The sequence below is a fragment of the Lathyrus oleraceus genome, chromosome 5, assembly GCF_024323335.1.
Source record: "Lathyrus oleraceus cultivar Zhongwan6 chromosome 5, CAAS_Psat_ZW6_1.0, whole genome shotgun sequence".
Classification (NCBI taxonomy): Eukaryota; Viridiplantae; Streptophyta; class Magnoliopsida; order Fabales; family Fabaceae; genus Lathyrus; species Lathyrus oleraceus.
Window position 1 is genome coordinate 133,110,470 of NC_066583.1, and position 15,552 is coordinate 133,126,021.

The following is a 15,552-nucleotide window of genomic DNA, read 5'->3' on the forward strand; positions in this document are numbered from 1 at the left end:
TGCGACAGATAACGACACATAAACTATACCTTCCCACGACCACCCTTACCAACAGTTCTAACTCATGATTAACCAATAATTCATCTCAGAGAACTGTTTCAAAAATTGGCACAAATCAACTTTGTTGCCAATCTCAAGTGTGTGTGTGTGTGTTATGTTGTACTGATGTTACCAGACATGTCAATACTCTTCAATTAAGAAGGATAACCTAAATTAAACGTTGGTTGTCTCATCCTATGGTCCAAGAGTTCATCTTTCAGTTTTAGAAGGGGGTTTAACTGCCCTGCTTTAGACTTTTTGTTCACTGAATATTTAGGATTACACATGCATTTATTATTATTTACAAGTTTTGCTAGTTGCTCCACCTTTTTACCTGACGAGATCTCACTTGTAATGAGTCCAACCTGTTACTAATGGTGAAGACATATACAGTTCCTCCAGTTTGGAACACATGAACTTGTTCCTCAAGTTTCGGGCACAAGAATTTATTTTGAATTGCTCCTTGGCTTACTTCATTTACACATTTTTGTGTGTTTATTACCATACATAATGTATCATTTGTGCTAAGTGTTTAAACAATAGTGTTAGCCTCCCCTAACTAAATCCTACAATGAGCTCTTATTCCATATTTTAAAACAATTCAAAATTTTCAAAAGACTATCTACTTTTCTGACTACCAGAGGCATGACATGGATTATCAGAAATACAAGAAGGTGCGTTGATCAACTATCAAGACCTTGTTTCCAACATTTTCACAGTTCAATCAATTTCCTTCTAAATCTTTAGAATTTATTGTTATTATCAGGGGTTGTGGTCACTTATGTTTCTTTATATATATATATATATATATATATATATATATATATATATATATATATATATATATATATATATATATATATATATATAATTTCTAGTTTATATTTATCTAAAAGAGTAATAGGAAGAGAGTTGTGATAAACTACCACCAATTTATTTATAAAGTTGTTTATTTTTAAAATTTTATTATGAAAAATATTTACTATCATATGTTGGAAATAAAGGAAAGACATAGTTTTGAGGTAACAAGGAAATGTTGTCTAGTTAGTTAATGATCCATCCTTATAATGCAACGAATGCTCATTCCTTGTTGTAAATAATCAAAAGCTTTGTTAATATCTTTGAAGTCCACCTCTTGTGTTATGAAACCATCCAAGTTAAGTTCCTGTAACATAAACATATGGCCATAACCAATCATAACATTGTTATTATATAGTGACTATATAGAGAGAAAGAGCACTTACATTGTCTAAATACTTTTGAGCAAGTAGGGGAATATCAGATTTTGGTTTCAAACCTCCAAATAGTGATCCAGTGATAGTTTTTCCTTTCAGTATGTCATAAGGACTTAAAGTCAATGGCGAACCGTGCATTTCCACACCTATTATCACTGTCTTCCCCCAACCCTAGCCATAACAACCATTAATCAAGGTCAATGGCGAACCATGCATGTTTATATCTTAAAGTATATAGAAAACAAACTTCTCTGCTGCTATTGAAAGCCTCTTCCATTAATGATGCTAGGCCTATGCACTCGAAGCAATAATCAGCACCTCCATTTGTCATACCCTTAATCACCTGTGAGGAGAGAAAATTAAAGTATTCATTCTAATTCATATGTTGGGCCTTGCGTGCGACCTGTGCATACACATATTTAACTGACCTCGCTCACAGACTTGTCTTTGCAAGTGGAAGGATTCACGAAATCAGTTATTCCAAATCGTTTTCCTGTGTAGGATAAACACAAGAAAATTATGGCTCTCAAGATTCAAAATAGTAAAAGGAAAATATGTATAGTGTTTAAACACAAGTTTCAATGAAAATAAAGTTTGACAAAAACCTATTTCAAATTTGTCCTCATTTAGATCGACGCCTATAATCTTCGAAGCTCCTCTTTGCTTTGCTGCTATAGCTACCTAGTGCATCCAAAATTCGAGGTTAATTAAATCAATAGGTTTTTCTGCACGAAAGTGGCACACGAAAAAGCACTAAAATGGTCCTGATCAATATATTAAGTGTATCATATATTCATTGTAATAACGACCTTTTGTGGAAAACATTTTGATATCTATGCTATTTATATTTCAACAAATTACATTCATAGAAGCAAACTTTGGCTTTCTTTAAATGCTCTACAATCTGAACTGCATGTGATATATATGATCTTCTAAATGATAAGTAATGTAATGCATCGACAAGACTGCAATGTTATGTTGGATGATAATAAGGGTTACCTAATGACCCATTAAATCTCTCATTGATATCCACCGGTGCAGGTGATGGCTTACAAGAGGACATACATGCACATTCAATAATCTCTTTTGCATAAAAAAACCCTCTTGAATTTCTTGTAATAGATATACCTAGAAAATAACTTAGTGGACAAAGACCCTTCATTGAAAATTGAGAACACGACTTGGACAATATACTCACAAGGGAGTTGATAAACCAGTATGGATAATTTCATTCACATACATAAGAATATCAGTGATGTCATAGCCATAATGATAAATAAAGAACGAGTGATAAGGAACTTCGTGAGAGAATCCCATAATATTGAGATAATCAATTAATCACTTATACCATCAACGTGGTGCTTGCTTAAGTCCACAAAAACACTTGAACAAACACATATGTACATGGTTTCATCAAGATTTATGTGCAAGAAAGTATTTCTGATATATAATTGATAAAGGCACCAATATTTTGACTAGGCAACACCAAGCATTATATGAATAGTAACCAATTTAACTACAAGGCTAAAATTTTCACCTTCTTATTGTATTGTTGATAATATCATCGACTGAGGAATATATAATTTAATGGATAAATGTGAGATTGATATAATCAAAGAATCTAAGAATTCTAAGCTCTAACATCATGATATTTTATATAGATATGATTGAAAATTGTTTTTTTTTTTATATTTAATCCCTCTGTGATATTTTTATTAGATATGTGAGATGTTTGGCCACGAGGTGAATCCTCATAAATCTACCGTCTTTGATGGAATGATGTCTTAATAAGACTGAACCACATTGCAAATTTTTTTTGGATTCAACATTGATTCATTACCTTTGCTATACTTAGAGTCCATATCTAGGTAGAGCTTTGGTGACTTTAGGGAGAAAAAGTCATTATGAATTTCTCTATATCTCTCTTATATAAAGTCTTGTTTGAGAACCTTTGAAAGAGAGGTAGAGTAGACTATGAAGGCATTTTCTGGGAAGAAGAGTCGGAAGCAGTCTTGGTCAGAAGCCAAGAAGAGACATGATAGTGGTTTTCAAAAGTCAGAAGCCTTCAATTCTGATGAAAAGAAACATCAAAAGTGAAATGAGAAGTTTGACAAGAAGAAGGTTCAATGCTACTATTGTAAGAAGTTTGACCATTTTGTTGTTAACTAGTAGTAAAACAAGGAAATGAAATAAAAATAAGCAAACATATACAAAGGAGATTCTGATAAGGAACCTGTGCTATTAATGGCTTATGAATCTGATGTTGCGTATTTGGTAGACTGGTGGTATATGGACACTGGATGCTCAAATCACCTAACTGGAACACAAATAATGGCTGGTTGATTTTGACTCTAGAAAGAGGACCAAGATCAGATGTGCTGATGATGAATACCTTAACGCTGAAGGTATGGGAAATGTTAAAGTCAAGGTGAAGAATGGTAAAACTGTTCTGATCAAGGATGTTTGGTAGGTTTCCGGTATGAAGAGCAATATGATGAGTGTTGGTCAGCTCATTGAGAAAGGTTTCTCAGTTACTATGAAGAACAATCTCTTGAAGTTGTATGATTCTAATCAGAAACTGATTATGCAATCTGAGCAGGGAATCAATAGAACATTATAGGTGAATGTGGAGGCAACTGAAACTAAATTCCTTAGTGCAGAAGGCACTGATGGTGTAAGTGAGATGTGGCATAAGAGATTGGGGCATCTGAATTCTATGAAGTTGATATATGAAATTCCCAAGATTGTGAAGCCTGAGAAGTCATGTGAGATAGGCATGAAAGACAAGAAACCTAGAGTTTCATTTTCATCATAAGTAGTCCCAAGAGAAAAGCATTCTTTAGGAGTAGTGCATTCTGATGTTTGTGGGCCATTTAAAGTACCTTCACTTGGAGGAAAATAATATTTTATGTCATTTGTAGATGAGTTCACAAGAATGACATGCGTAACACTCATCAAGTTTAAGCATGAGGTGTTTGCTGATTTTCAGAAGTTCAAATTGAAGACTAAAAAATAGAGTGGTCAGAAGCTGAGAGTTCTCGGAACTGATGGTGGAGGTGAGTATAACTCTACAAAGTTCAGAAAATTTTGTGAAGAGAATGGAACTGAGCATGAGATGACTTCTCCATCCACTCCTCAACACAATGTTCTTGGTGAAAGAAGAAATCGAACTTTTCTTGATATGACAAGGAGCATGCTGAAGGAGAAGAATCTGCCTCACACCTTATGAGGAGAAGTTGTTGCCATTACAACATATGTGCTCAACAAGTGTGCAACAAAGAAGATGAAGAAAACTGTTCCTTTTGAGAAGTGGACTAGTGATAAGAAAAGTGTGAGTCATTTCAGGGTATTTAGTTTTGTTTGTTACAAACATGTTCCAGGTGCTACTAGAAAAAAGTTGGATGATAGAAGCAAAGTAATGTTACTGATTGGGTACTAAAGTATAAGTGCGTATAATCTTTATTGTCCAATCACTAATAAGGTTGAAGTCAGTAGAGACGTCAATGTGAAGGAATCAAAAGTGTGGGTTTGGAGTAAGTCTCAATCTAACTCTAGTGTAGTGCCAACACCTGAGTTAACTTCTGAAGATACTTCAGAATCTGAAGGTTCTGAAGATGAGTCAGAATCATAAGATGATTCTAAAGGAGACTCTGAAGGCAAGTCTGACTCTGAAGGTGAATCTGATTCTGATCCAGATTCGAATGTTGATCCAGACTCTGGTGGTCAAGACTCTAGAGGGGGTCAAACTTCTAAAGTTGGAGCTTCTAAAGGTGGTCCAACTTCTGGAGGTGGGCAAGCATCTGATATTGTTCCAGCATTTGAAGAAGATTCTATACAAGTTCAAAGGCCACAGAGAATCAGACAAATACCAAGGAGATTTACAGAGTTTAACATGTTACAAGATACTGAAGTAGACTTCGAGGGAGAAGTCATTATGTGTTCCATGTTAGTAGACTCGGAATCAGTTAGTACTAAATAAACTCTCAAGAAGAAAGTGTGGTTGAAGGCCATGGAAGAAGAACTTGAGGCTATAGTAAAAACAAGACTTGGGAGTTGAAGGAGCTTCCAAAGGATAAGAAAGCCATCAACGTCAGATGGGTTTTCAAGGTGAAGTAAAATCCAGATGGATCAAATGGAAAACACAAAGCAATGTTAGTAGTAAGAGGATTTCTACATAAACCTGGATTAGATTACTTTGAAGTATTTGTTCCTGTAGCTAGACATGAAACAATCAGATTGGTGACTGTTATAACTGTTAATATAGATTGGCCTTTGATACATCTGAATGTGAAGTCTTCATTTCTGAATGGTCCATTACAATAAGAGGTATACGTGTCACAACCTCTGAGATTTATGAAAAAGAATCAGGAAGGAATGGTGTACAGGTTACATAACACATTGTATGGGGTGAGACAAGCTCCTAGAGCTTGGAATCTGAAGATTGATTCATTTTTCAAGCTACAAGGATTCAGAAAGTGTGAGATGGAATATGATGTTTATGTTTAGAATGTTTTTGAAGTAAATATGATTCAGGTGTATCTCTATGTTGATGACACATTGCAGACAAGAAGTTGCTCAAATGAGATAATGAAGTTCAAGAAGGTGCTGATGAATGAGTTTGAAATGACTGATTTGGGAAATATGGTATATTTTCTAGGGATGGAGATTTTGTACTCTGAGAAGGGTATCATTTTTCATCAGCTGAAGTATGAACTTGAACTTCTGAAGAGATTCGAGCTGACAAATTGCAAGACTACAATCGCACCTGCTGACGCGAATCACAAGCTAGATTCTGATGTTGAGGGTGATGATGTAGATGTACAAGTTTTAAACAGTTGGTTGGCTCATTGACATCTGTTATGCAGTTGGAATGGTGAGTAGGTTTATGAATAAACCAAAGTGGCCACATTACCAAGCTGTTGTCAGGATACTGAGGTAAATTAAAAGGACTATGAGGTATGGAGTGTTGTTCCCTTAGGGTGTTAAATCTGATTTAGAGCTGATATGTTATTCAAAATCTGATTAGTGTGGAGACAGAGTTGACAGAAGAAGTACTTTTGGATATTTTTTCAAGTATCTGGGAGGTTCTATCTCTTGGTGCTCTAAGAAGCAACCAATGGTTGCATTGTTAACTTGTGAAGCTGAGTACATTGCAGGTGCTTTGTCTGCATATCAAGTTATTTGACTTATGAATTTGTTGCAGGATCTGAAAATCAAAGTGAATAAGCCTGTGAAGCTGATGATTGACAACAAATCAGCCATAAGGTTTGCCAAGAATCCAGCGTTGAATGGAAGAAACAAGCATATTGACACGAAGTTTCATTTTCTGAGTAATCAAGTTCACAATGGAGTGCTAGAAGTTGTACATTGTAGTACTTAAAAGATACTTGCAGATATGCTGACTAAAGTTATGAAGACTGAGCACTTTATCCACCTGAGAAATGGAATTGGTGTTATAGAGTTTAGTTAACTGAATATGAATGAAGGGACAATGTTAGTAATAAGTCATATTCAGTAGCAGTGTTCTGACTCAGAAGGAGAAGCTTATGAGGTTGTTGTTCGAGAAGTGTGTTTTACCTTCTTGGTTTCTAGTTTAGTTTTGTTAACCTTAGCCTAGCTAGTGTATGTTAGCATTTTGTATACGTGGCATTTTTTGTTTGTGTATATAAACCAAACGTGTAACAAAATTTCATAACTCAACCAACGAAGTTTCTCTAAAGAGTTGGTTAGATCTATTTTTCTCTCTTCTCTCTCTATCTCCGTCATCTTCATCTTCAACCTTGTGCACCGACAAAAGAGACCCCATATATCACCTTATTTGTATCATTGATAATATCACCTTCTTATTTGTATTGTTGATAATCTCACCGACCGAGGAATTTCTAATTTCATGGAAAAAGGTGAGATTGATATAATCAAAGAATCTAAGAATTCTAATATTTTATATATATAAGATTGGAATTTTTTGAACATTTAATCCCTCCTCAATTTTTTTATTAGGTATGTGAGATGTATGACCACAAAGGTGAGTTCTCATAAATCTACCATCTTTGTTGCAATCATTTCTTAATCTAGACTGAACCACATTACAAATTGTTGGGATTCAACATTGATTCATTACCTTTCCTATACTTAGAGTCTCTATCTAGGTAGAGTTTTGGTGACTCTATACCGAACGATCTATTTTAAGGAGGACATCTGTTATATTTTTGGGTCATGTATAAAGAGGCACACTTGATGAACTGCATATGATATATATGATCTTCTAATGATATATAATGTAATGCATCGACAAGACTCCAATGTTATGTTGGATGATAATAAGGGTTATCTAAATACCCACCAAATTTCTCATTGGTGTTCACCGATGTAGGTGATGGCTTACAAGAGGACATACATGCACATCCAATAATCTCTTTTGCATAAAAAAACCTCTTGAATATCTTGTAACAGATATACCTAGAAAATAAGTGGACAAAGCTCATTCATTGAAAATTGAGAACACGACTTGGACAATATACTCACGAAGGGAGTTGAGTAAACTAGTATGGATACTTTCATCCACATACTTAAGAATATCAGTGATGTCATTGCCATAATGATAAATAGAGAACGAGTGATAAGGAACTTCGTGAGAGAATCTCATCATAATAACATAATCAATTAACCACTTGTACCATCAACGTGGTGCTTGTTTAAGTCCACAAATACACTTGAGAAAACACATATGAACATGGTTTCATCCGGATTTACGTGCAAAAAAGCATTTATGATATCTAATTGATAAAAGAACCAATATTTTGACTAGGCAACACCAAGCATTATACGAACAGTAGCCAATTTGACTACAAGGCTAAAATTTTCACCTTCTTATTTATATTGTTGATAATGCTATCGACTGAGGAATTTCTAATTTCATGGATAAAGGTGAGATTGATATAATCAAAGAATCTAAGAGTTCTAACCTCTCATATCTTGATGACATCATGATATTTTATACAGATAAGATTGAAAAATGTTTTTTATATTTAATCCCTACGTGATTTTCTATTAGATATGTGAGATGTTTGGCCACGAGGTGAATCCTCGTAAATCTACCGCCTTTGATGGAATCATATCTTAATAAGACTGAACCACATTGCATTTTTTTTGGGATTCAACCTTGGTTCATTACCTTTGCTATACTTAGGAATCCCTATCTAGGTAGAGTTTTGGTGACTTTAGGGAGAAAAAGTCACTATGAATTACTCTCTATCTCTCTCCTATCTAAAGTCTAGTTTGAGAACCTCTGAAAGAGAGGTAGGGCAAACTTTGAAGGTGTTTTCTGGAAAAAAGAGTCAGAAGCAGTCTTGGTCAGAAGCGAAGAAGAGAAATGATAGTGGATTTTAGAAGTTAGAAGCCTTCAATTCTAATGAAAGGAAACATCATAAGGGAAAGAAGAAGTTTGACAAGAAGAAGGTTTAATGCTACTATTGTAAGAAGTTTGACCATTTTGCTGCTGACTGGTTGTAAAACAAGGAAAGGAAATAAAAAGAAGCAGACATACACAAATGAGATTCTAATGATGAACATATGCTATTGATAGCTTATGAATCTGATGGTGCGTATTTGGTAGACTGGTGGTATATGGACATAAGCTGCTCAAATCACCTAATTGGAAATAAACAATGGCTGTTTGATTTTGACTCTAGAAAGAAGACAAATATCATATGTGCTGATGATAAATACCTCAACGCTGAAGGTATGGGAAATTTCAAAGTCAAAGTGAAGAATGGTAAGACTGTTTTGATCATGGATGTTTGGTTTTTTCCTGGCATGAAGAGAAATAGGCCAGCTCATTGAGAAAGATTTTTCAGTTACTATAAAGAATAATCTCTTGAAGTTATATGATTCTAATCAGAAGCTGATTATGCAATATGAGCAGGGAAGCAACAGAACATTCAGGTGAATATGGAGACAACTAAAACTAAATGCCTTAGTACAAAAGACACTGATGGCGAGACTGAGTTATGGCACCAGAGATTGGGACATCTTAATCTCAGAAGCTTAGGGCATATAAATTCTAAGAAGCTGGTATATGGCATTCCCAAGATTTTGAAGCCTGAGAAGTCATGTGAGATATGCATGAAAGGCAAGAAACCTAGATTTCCACTTGCATCAGAAGTAGCCCCAAGAGCAAACCATGCTTTGGGAGTAGTACATTCTGATGTTTGTGGACCATTCAAAGTACTTTCACTTGGAGGAAACAAATATTTTGTGTCATTTGTGGAAGAGTTCACAAGAATGACATGGGTAGAACTCATCAAATTTAAGCATGAGGTGTTTGCTGAGTTTCAGAAGTTCAAGGTGAAGGTTGAAAAATATAGTGGTCAGAAGCTGAAAGTTCTCAGAACTGATGGTGGAGGTGAGTATAACTCTGCAAAGTTCAGAAAGTTCTTTGAGGAGAATGGAATTAAGCATAAGATGACTGCTCCATACACTCCTCAATACAATGGTCTTGCTGAAAGAAGAAACCAAATTTTTCTTGATATGACAAGGAGCATGCTGAAGGAGAAGAAGCTGCCTCACAGCTTGTGGGAAGAAGTTGTTGCCATTGCAACTTATGTGCTCAATAGGTGTCCAACAAAGAAGATGAAGAAAACAGTTCCTTTTGAGAAGTGGACTGATGATAAGAAAAGTGTGAGTAATTTTAGAGTGTTTAGTTATGTTTGTTACAAACATGTTCCAGGTGCTACTAGAAAAGAAGTTGGATGATAAAAGCAAAGTAATGTTGTTGATTGGGTACCAAAGTACATGTGCATATAATATTTATTGTCTGGTCACTAATAAGGTTGAAGTCAGTAGAGACGTCATTGTGAAGGAATCATAAGCGTGGGATTAGAGTAAGTCTCAATCCAACTCTAGTGTAGTGCTAACACCTGAGTTAACTTCTGAAGATACTTCAGAATATGAAGGTTCTGAAGATGAGCCAGAATCAGAAGACGATTCTGTAGTCGAGTTTGACTCTGAAGGTGAATCTGATTTTGATCCAGATTTGGATGATGATCCAGACTCTGGTGGTCAAGACTCTGGAGGAGGTCAAACTTCTGAAGTTAAAGCTTCTAAAGGTGGTCCAACTTATGAAGGTGGTCCAACTTATGAAGGTGGTCAAGCATTTGATATTGTTCCAGCATCTGAAGAAGATTCTGAATAAGTTCATAGGCCATAAAGAATGAGACAAATACCAAGGAGATTTACAGAGTTTGACATGTTACAAGATACTGAAGTAGACTCTGAAGGAGAAGTCATTTAGTGTACCATATTAGTAGACTCTGAACTAGTTAGTACTGAACAAGCTCTCAAGAAGAAAATGTAGATAAGGACTTGGAAGAAGAACTTAAGGCTATAGAAAGAAACAAAACTTGAGAGTTAACTGAGCTTCCAAAGGAGAAGGAAACCATCAACATTAGATGGGGTTTCAGGGTGAAGTTAAAGCCAAATGGATTAATTGGAAAACACAAAGCAAGGCCAGTAGTAAGAGGATTTCTACATAAAACTAGATAAGATTACTTTGAAATATTTGCGCCTGTAGCTAGACATAAATCAATCAGATTGGTGATTGTTATAGCTGCTAATAGAATATGTCCTCTGATACATTTGGATGTCAAATTTTCATTTCTGAACGGTCTATTGCAAGAAGAGGTATACGTGTCACAACCTCCAGAATTTATGAAAAAGAATCAGGAAGGGATGGTGTACATGTTACATAAAGCATTGTATGAACTGAAACAAGCTCATCGAGCTTGGAATATGAAGATTGATTCATTTTTCAAGCTGTAAGGATTTAGAAAATGTGAGATGGAATATGGAGTTTATGTTCAGCATACTTCTGAAGGCAATATGATTCGGGTGCGTCTCTATGTTGATGACATTTGCTAACAGGAAGTTGTTCAACTGAGATAATGAAGTTCAAGAAGGTGCTGATGAATGAGTTTGAAATGAATGATCTGGAAAATATGGTATATTTTCTTGGGATGGAGATTTTTTACTCTAAGAAGGGTATCATTTTGCATCAGCTAAAGTATGAACTTGAACTTCTGAAGAGATTTGAGCTGACGAATTGCAAGATTGCAATCACACATGTTAACACGAATCATAAGCTGGAGTCTGATGTTGAGGATGATGATGTAGATGTACAACTTTTAAACATTTGGTTGGCTCATTGAGGTATTTGTGTAACACCAGACCTGACATCTGTTATGCAATTGGAATGGTGAGTATGTTTATGAACAAACTAAAGTGGTCACATTACCAAACTGCTGTCAGGATACTGAGGTAAATTAAATGGACTCTGAGGTATGGAGTGTTATTTCCTTATGGTGTTAAATCTGATTCAGAGCTGATACGCTATTCATACTCTGATACGTGTGGAGACAGAGTTGATAGGAGAAGTACTTCTTGATATTTTTTCAAGTATCTGGGAGGTCTTATCTCTTGGTACTCCAAGAAGCAACCAGTGGTTGCATTGTCAACATGTGAAGTTAAGTGCATTGCATGTGCTTTGTCTACGTGTCAAGCTATTTGACTTATGAATTTGTTGCAGGATCTGAAGATCAAAGTGAACAAGCTTGTGAAGCTGATGATTGACAACAAATCAACCATAAGCCTTGCCAAGAATCCAGTGTTGCATGGAAGAAGCAAGCATATTGACACGAAGTTTCATTTTCTAAGGAATCAAGTTCAGAATGGAGCGCTAGAAGTTATACACTGTAGTAGTCAGAAGAAACTTGCAGATGTGCTGACTAAAGCTGTGAAGATTGAACATGTTATCCACTTGAGGAATGAAATTGGTGTTGTAGAGTTTAGTTAGCTGAATATGAATTAAGAGATGGTGTTAGTAATAATTCATATTCAGAAGCAGTGGTCTGATTTAGAAGCAAAAGCTTATGAGGTTGCCGTTCCAGAAGTGTGTTTTAACTCTTGGGTTAATTTAGTTTTGGTAAGTTTAACCTAGCTAGAGTAGGCTAGCATTTTGCCTACGTGACATTTTTTGTTTGTGTATTTAAACCAAACGTGTAACATAATTTCCTAACGCAATCAACGATGTTTCTCTGAAAAGTTAGTTAGATCTATTTTTCTCTCTTCTCTCTCTCTCCATCTTTATCATCTTCATCTTCAACCTTGTGCACCATCAAAAGAGACCATATATATCACCTTCTTATTTGTACTGTTGATAATATCACCTTCTTATTTGTATCGTTGATAATATCATCGACTAAGGAATTTATAATTTCATGGATAAATGTGAGATTGATATAATCTTAGAATTCTAAGCTCTCTTCTCTTGATGACATCTTTGTATTTTATATAGATAAAATTGAAATTTTTTAAAACATTTAATCCCTCCTCAATTTTTTTTATTAGATATGTGAGATGTATGACCACAAAGGCGAATTCTCATAAATCTACCATCTTTGTTGGAATCATTTCTTAACCAAGACTGAACCACATTGCAAATTGTTGGGATTCAACATTGATTCATTACCTTTCCTGTACTTAGAGTCTCTATCTAGGTAGAGTTTTGGTGACTTTATGGAGAGAAAGTCACCATAAATTTCTCTCCAAAAGATAACTAAAGTTACTAAAAGAGAAAGTCACCCAATTCCTTCCTATCCCTATCTTTAATGGGAGATCTAAATCAATTCAACCTTAGCCTTTTGTCGACAAGATTAGATCTAAATTACCAACTTGAAAAGCTTCTTTATTGTCTATTGCCTAATAAAGAAAAATCTAAATTTGTGGTATAAACTTACAGCTAGACCAACAGCACCAAGGCCAAAAACAGCAACTGTGGACCCTTTTTCTACATCAGCCACTTTCCACACCGCCCCTACCCCTACAAACATATACAAATAAAACGAAACCACCAATTATTAAACTGTTACCTAATAAAACAGATTCTTACATAATGCAGATTATTAGTAAATGTTTTTATTCCATAAAATATACATAACCAAAGATATCCAACATGTGATGAAGATACGTGAAAAGGAAAGCCACCATAGAATTCAATCCCAATGAATAATATATGTTACCTGTGGAAACACCGCAACTGAGCAAACAAGCCTTATCAAGAGGAAAATCATGACGAATTTTAACCACATGTGTTACATCAACCACTGTGTACTCAGAGAAACTGCTGATACCAAATAGATTATGCACCACTTCTCCATTCATGTCCCTAAACCTACTTGTTCCATCTCTTGGCATGTCAACGGTTCGTTCGTTTCCAAACTTGCTGCAGTTGTTGCTTTTTGGACTCTCACAATCTCTGCATTCTCCACAGTTTGGTAGAAACACCGGCACAACTAAATCTCCTTCTTTCACTTCTTCAACATGTTCTCCTACACTCTCCACAACCCTGCACAATTGTGCGTAAAAATCTTAAACGATATTCATTTTTGTTAACGCTTACTTTGTATGCATGCTGATTTTTAGTTACCCGACGGCTTCGTGTCCGAGAATTCTTGGAAACATAGCAGCAGGTGACTGAAACAAAATCATTGTTACTACTTTTTCATATAAGATTCAAATTCTGTTTGTCGAGGATTAAATTTGTACACTTACAGAAGGATTCATTTTCCAAAAAGTGACATCAGAATGGCACAAAGATGTGTACAAAATTTTGATCCTTACTTCCCATGATTTTGGTGGCTCTAACTCAATTTCTTCTATAACAAGAGGTTCACCTGATTTTCTGCTTATTGCAGCTGTTCCATTTCATATGAGTAATAGTCATAGTATATCAAATATTAAACATAAACTAAAGTTTAAAGATGAACCTTTGCATCTTATAGGCTTGCCAATATATTCTCTTGTAACGCTTCTGATGATCGGCATAGGTAGCAATAAAATGAGTTCAGATGTTGGAAATGATTATGCGACTCCTTTTCCTTGCTTTTGTAGAGTTAGAGTGTGGTTTGCCAATGACCTCTTGAAAAGTAATGGTGCTTAATCCTACTTTGTTTTTTCCTTGAGGCGAGAGGGACTTTAATTATTGCGTGAATATGTAACCATGTGATTGGTGTGAGTTACTCCTATATATAAAATTATACTCCCTCCGTTTCTTTTTAAGTGTATTTTTTGACTTTTTACACCTATCAAGAAAGTTAATCATTATTGTTACTTTTTAAATAATAATTTTCATTTTACCTATAATACCCTTTATTATATCCTACATTCATTTTACTTTTTCTCTCTATGTAATAATTGAATAGGGGTAATTTTGACAAAAATACATTTAATACTATCTTGAATTCTATAAGTGACAATTAAAAAGAAACAAAAATTTATCAAGAAAGTGACATTTAAAAAGGAACGGAGGGAGTATATAATTTCTCACTATCATATAACAATCATTATATTTTTTAATTTGTTAAATACAAAATGTCCAATAATTTAAGATAGAGGGAGTAGGACATTGACATATACTAGAAGAGTAAATTTCTAGTTTAGTTAGTGACTGAAAATATAGAATTGGTTAAGTTTTCAAAAAAAAAATTTATACAAATAGTTCATTAGAAATTATTACACATATTATTAGTCACTACGTGAGACCACTTTCGTGAGTTGTCAATTTTTTTTATATAGTTGCGCACTATTGTGTATTTTGGAGGGATGTGGATTAATATTTTGTGACATCATCTAAAATTATGCAAGTAAAGTATCAACCACGAATTTTCAAAGACAAAAAACATAGTTAGAGGACATGGTTTTCATTTCACTGTAGGTATCGTTCTAGAATACACTATCAAATATATTGGTAATAATTTCTCTGACTTAGAAAATTATTTTGAAAACCAACTAATTTTTTGTAGAGTTTTGTCCGAAGACAAATATTTTTTAATACGATAAAAAAAAACTTGAAAAACCTAGTGAGTTAAAAGGGGAGTGATCACACTTCATCATTGTATGTTTTAGGTATAATTTTCATTTATTTTATGTGCATTTGATTTTAATTAATTTATATTTGTAGGTTTTAACAAAGTTTCCAAAGAATAGTGAAAAAGACTGATATATGTCAAAAGCATAGAGCATAAAAGATCAATTCACTACACAAAATATAGTGGTAGCCAACATAGAAGGTGGTTCACAATATTTACGATCTCGTGGCTACAATGAAACCAACATCGCTGAATCTCGGCGACCATAAGGGCAATGTAGCGCAACTTAGTGAGAACATACTTTTTTCTATAAATTGTCAAATGCATCTAGTAGTTAGGATTTCAAATTTTATGAG

At 34.6% G+C, this 15,552-nt stretch overlaps 1 protein-coding gene across 1 annotated transcript; it reads right to left on the bottom strand.

Annotated features, from left to right (window-relative positions):
- Positions 1-951: 951 nt before the first annotated feature.
- LOC127078330 (alcohol dehydrogenase-like 2) lies at positions 952-14,325 on the bottom strand. The gene is made up of 10 exons (XM_051018779.1): positions 14,096-14,325; positions 13,881-14,023; positions 13,756-13,802; positions 13,349-13,674; positions 13,067-13,149; positions 1,880-1,955; positions 1,703-1,767; positions 1,522-1,617; positions 1,284-1,445; positions 952-1,204 (listed from the first exon to the last, which is right to left on the bottom strand). The coding sequence occupies exons 1-10, from the start codon at positions 14,151-14,153 to the stop codon at positions 1,088-1,090; spliced, it is 1,173 nt and encodes a 390-aa protein (XP_050874736.1). The 5' UTR covers positions 14,154-14,325; the 3' UTR covers positions 952-1,087.
- Positions 14,326-15,552: the final 1,227 nt, after the last annotated feature.

Bases quoted from the DNA above. Each gene is read 5' to 3' on its own strand.
- LOC127078330 (XM_051018779.1), bottom strand. From the start codon at position 14,153: ATGCCGATCATCAGAAGCGTTACAAGAGAATATATTGGCAAGCCTATA. The intron at 13,803-13,880 runs GTAAGTGTACAA...ATTTTGTTTCAG, and splicing joins TTTGGAAAATGAATCCTTCT to TCACCTGCTGCTATGTTTCC. The intron at 1,205-1,283 runs GTAAGTGCTCTT...TTTATGTTACAG, and splicing joins CTCAAAAGTATTTAGACAAT to GAACTTAACTTGGATGGTTT.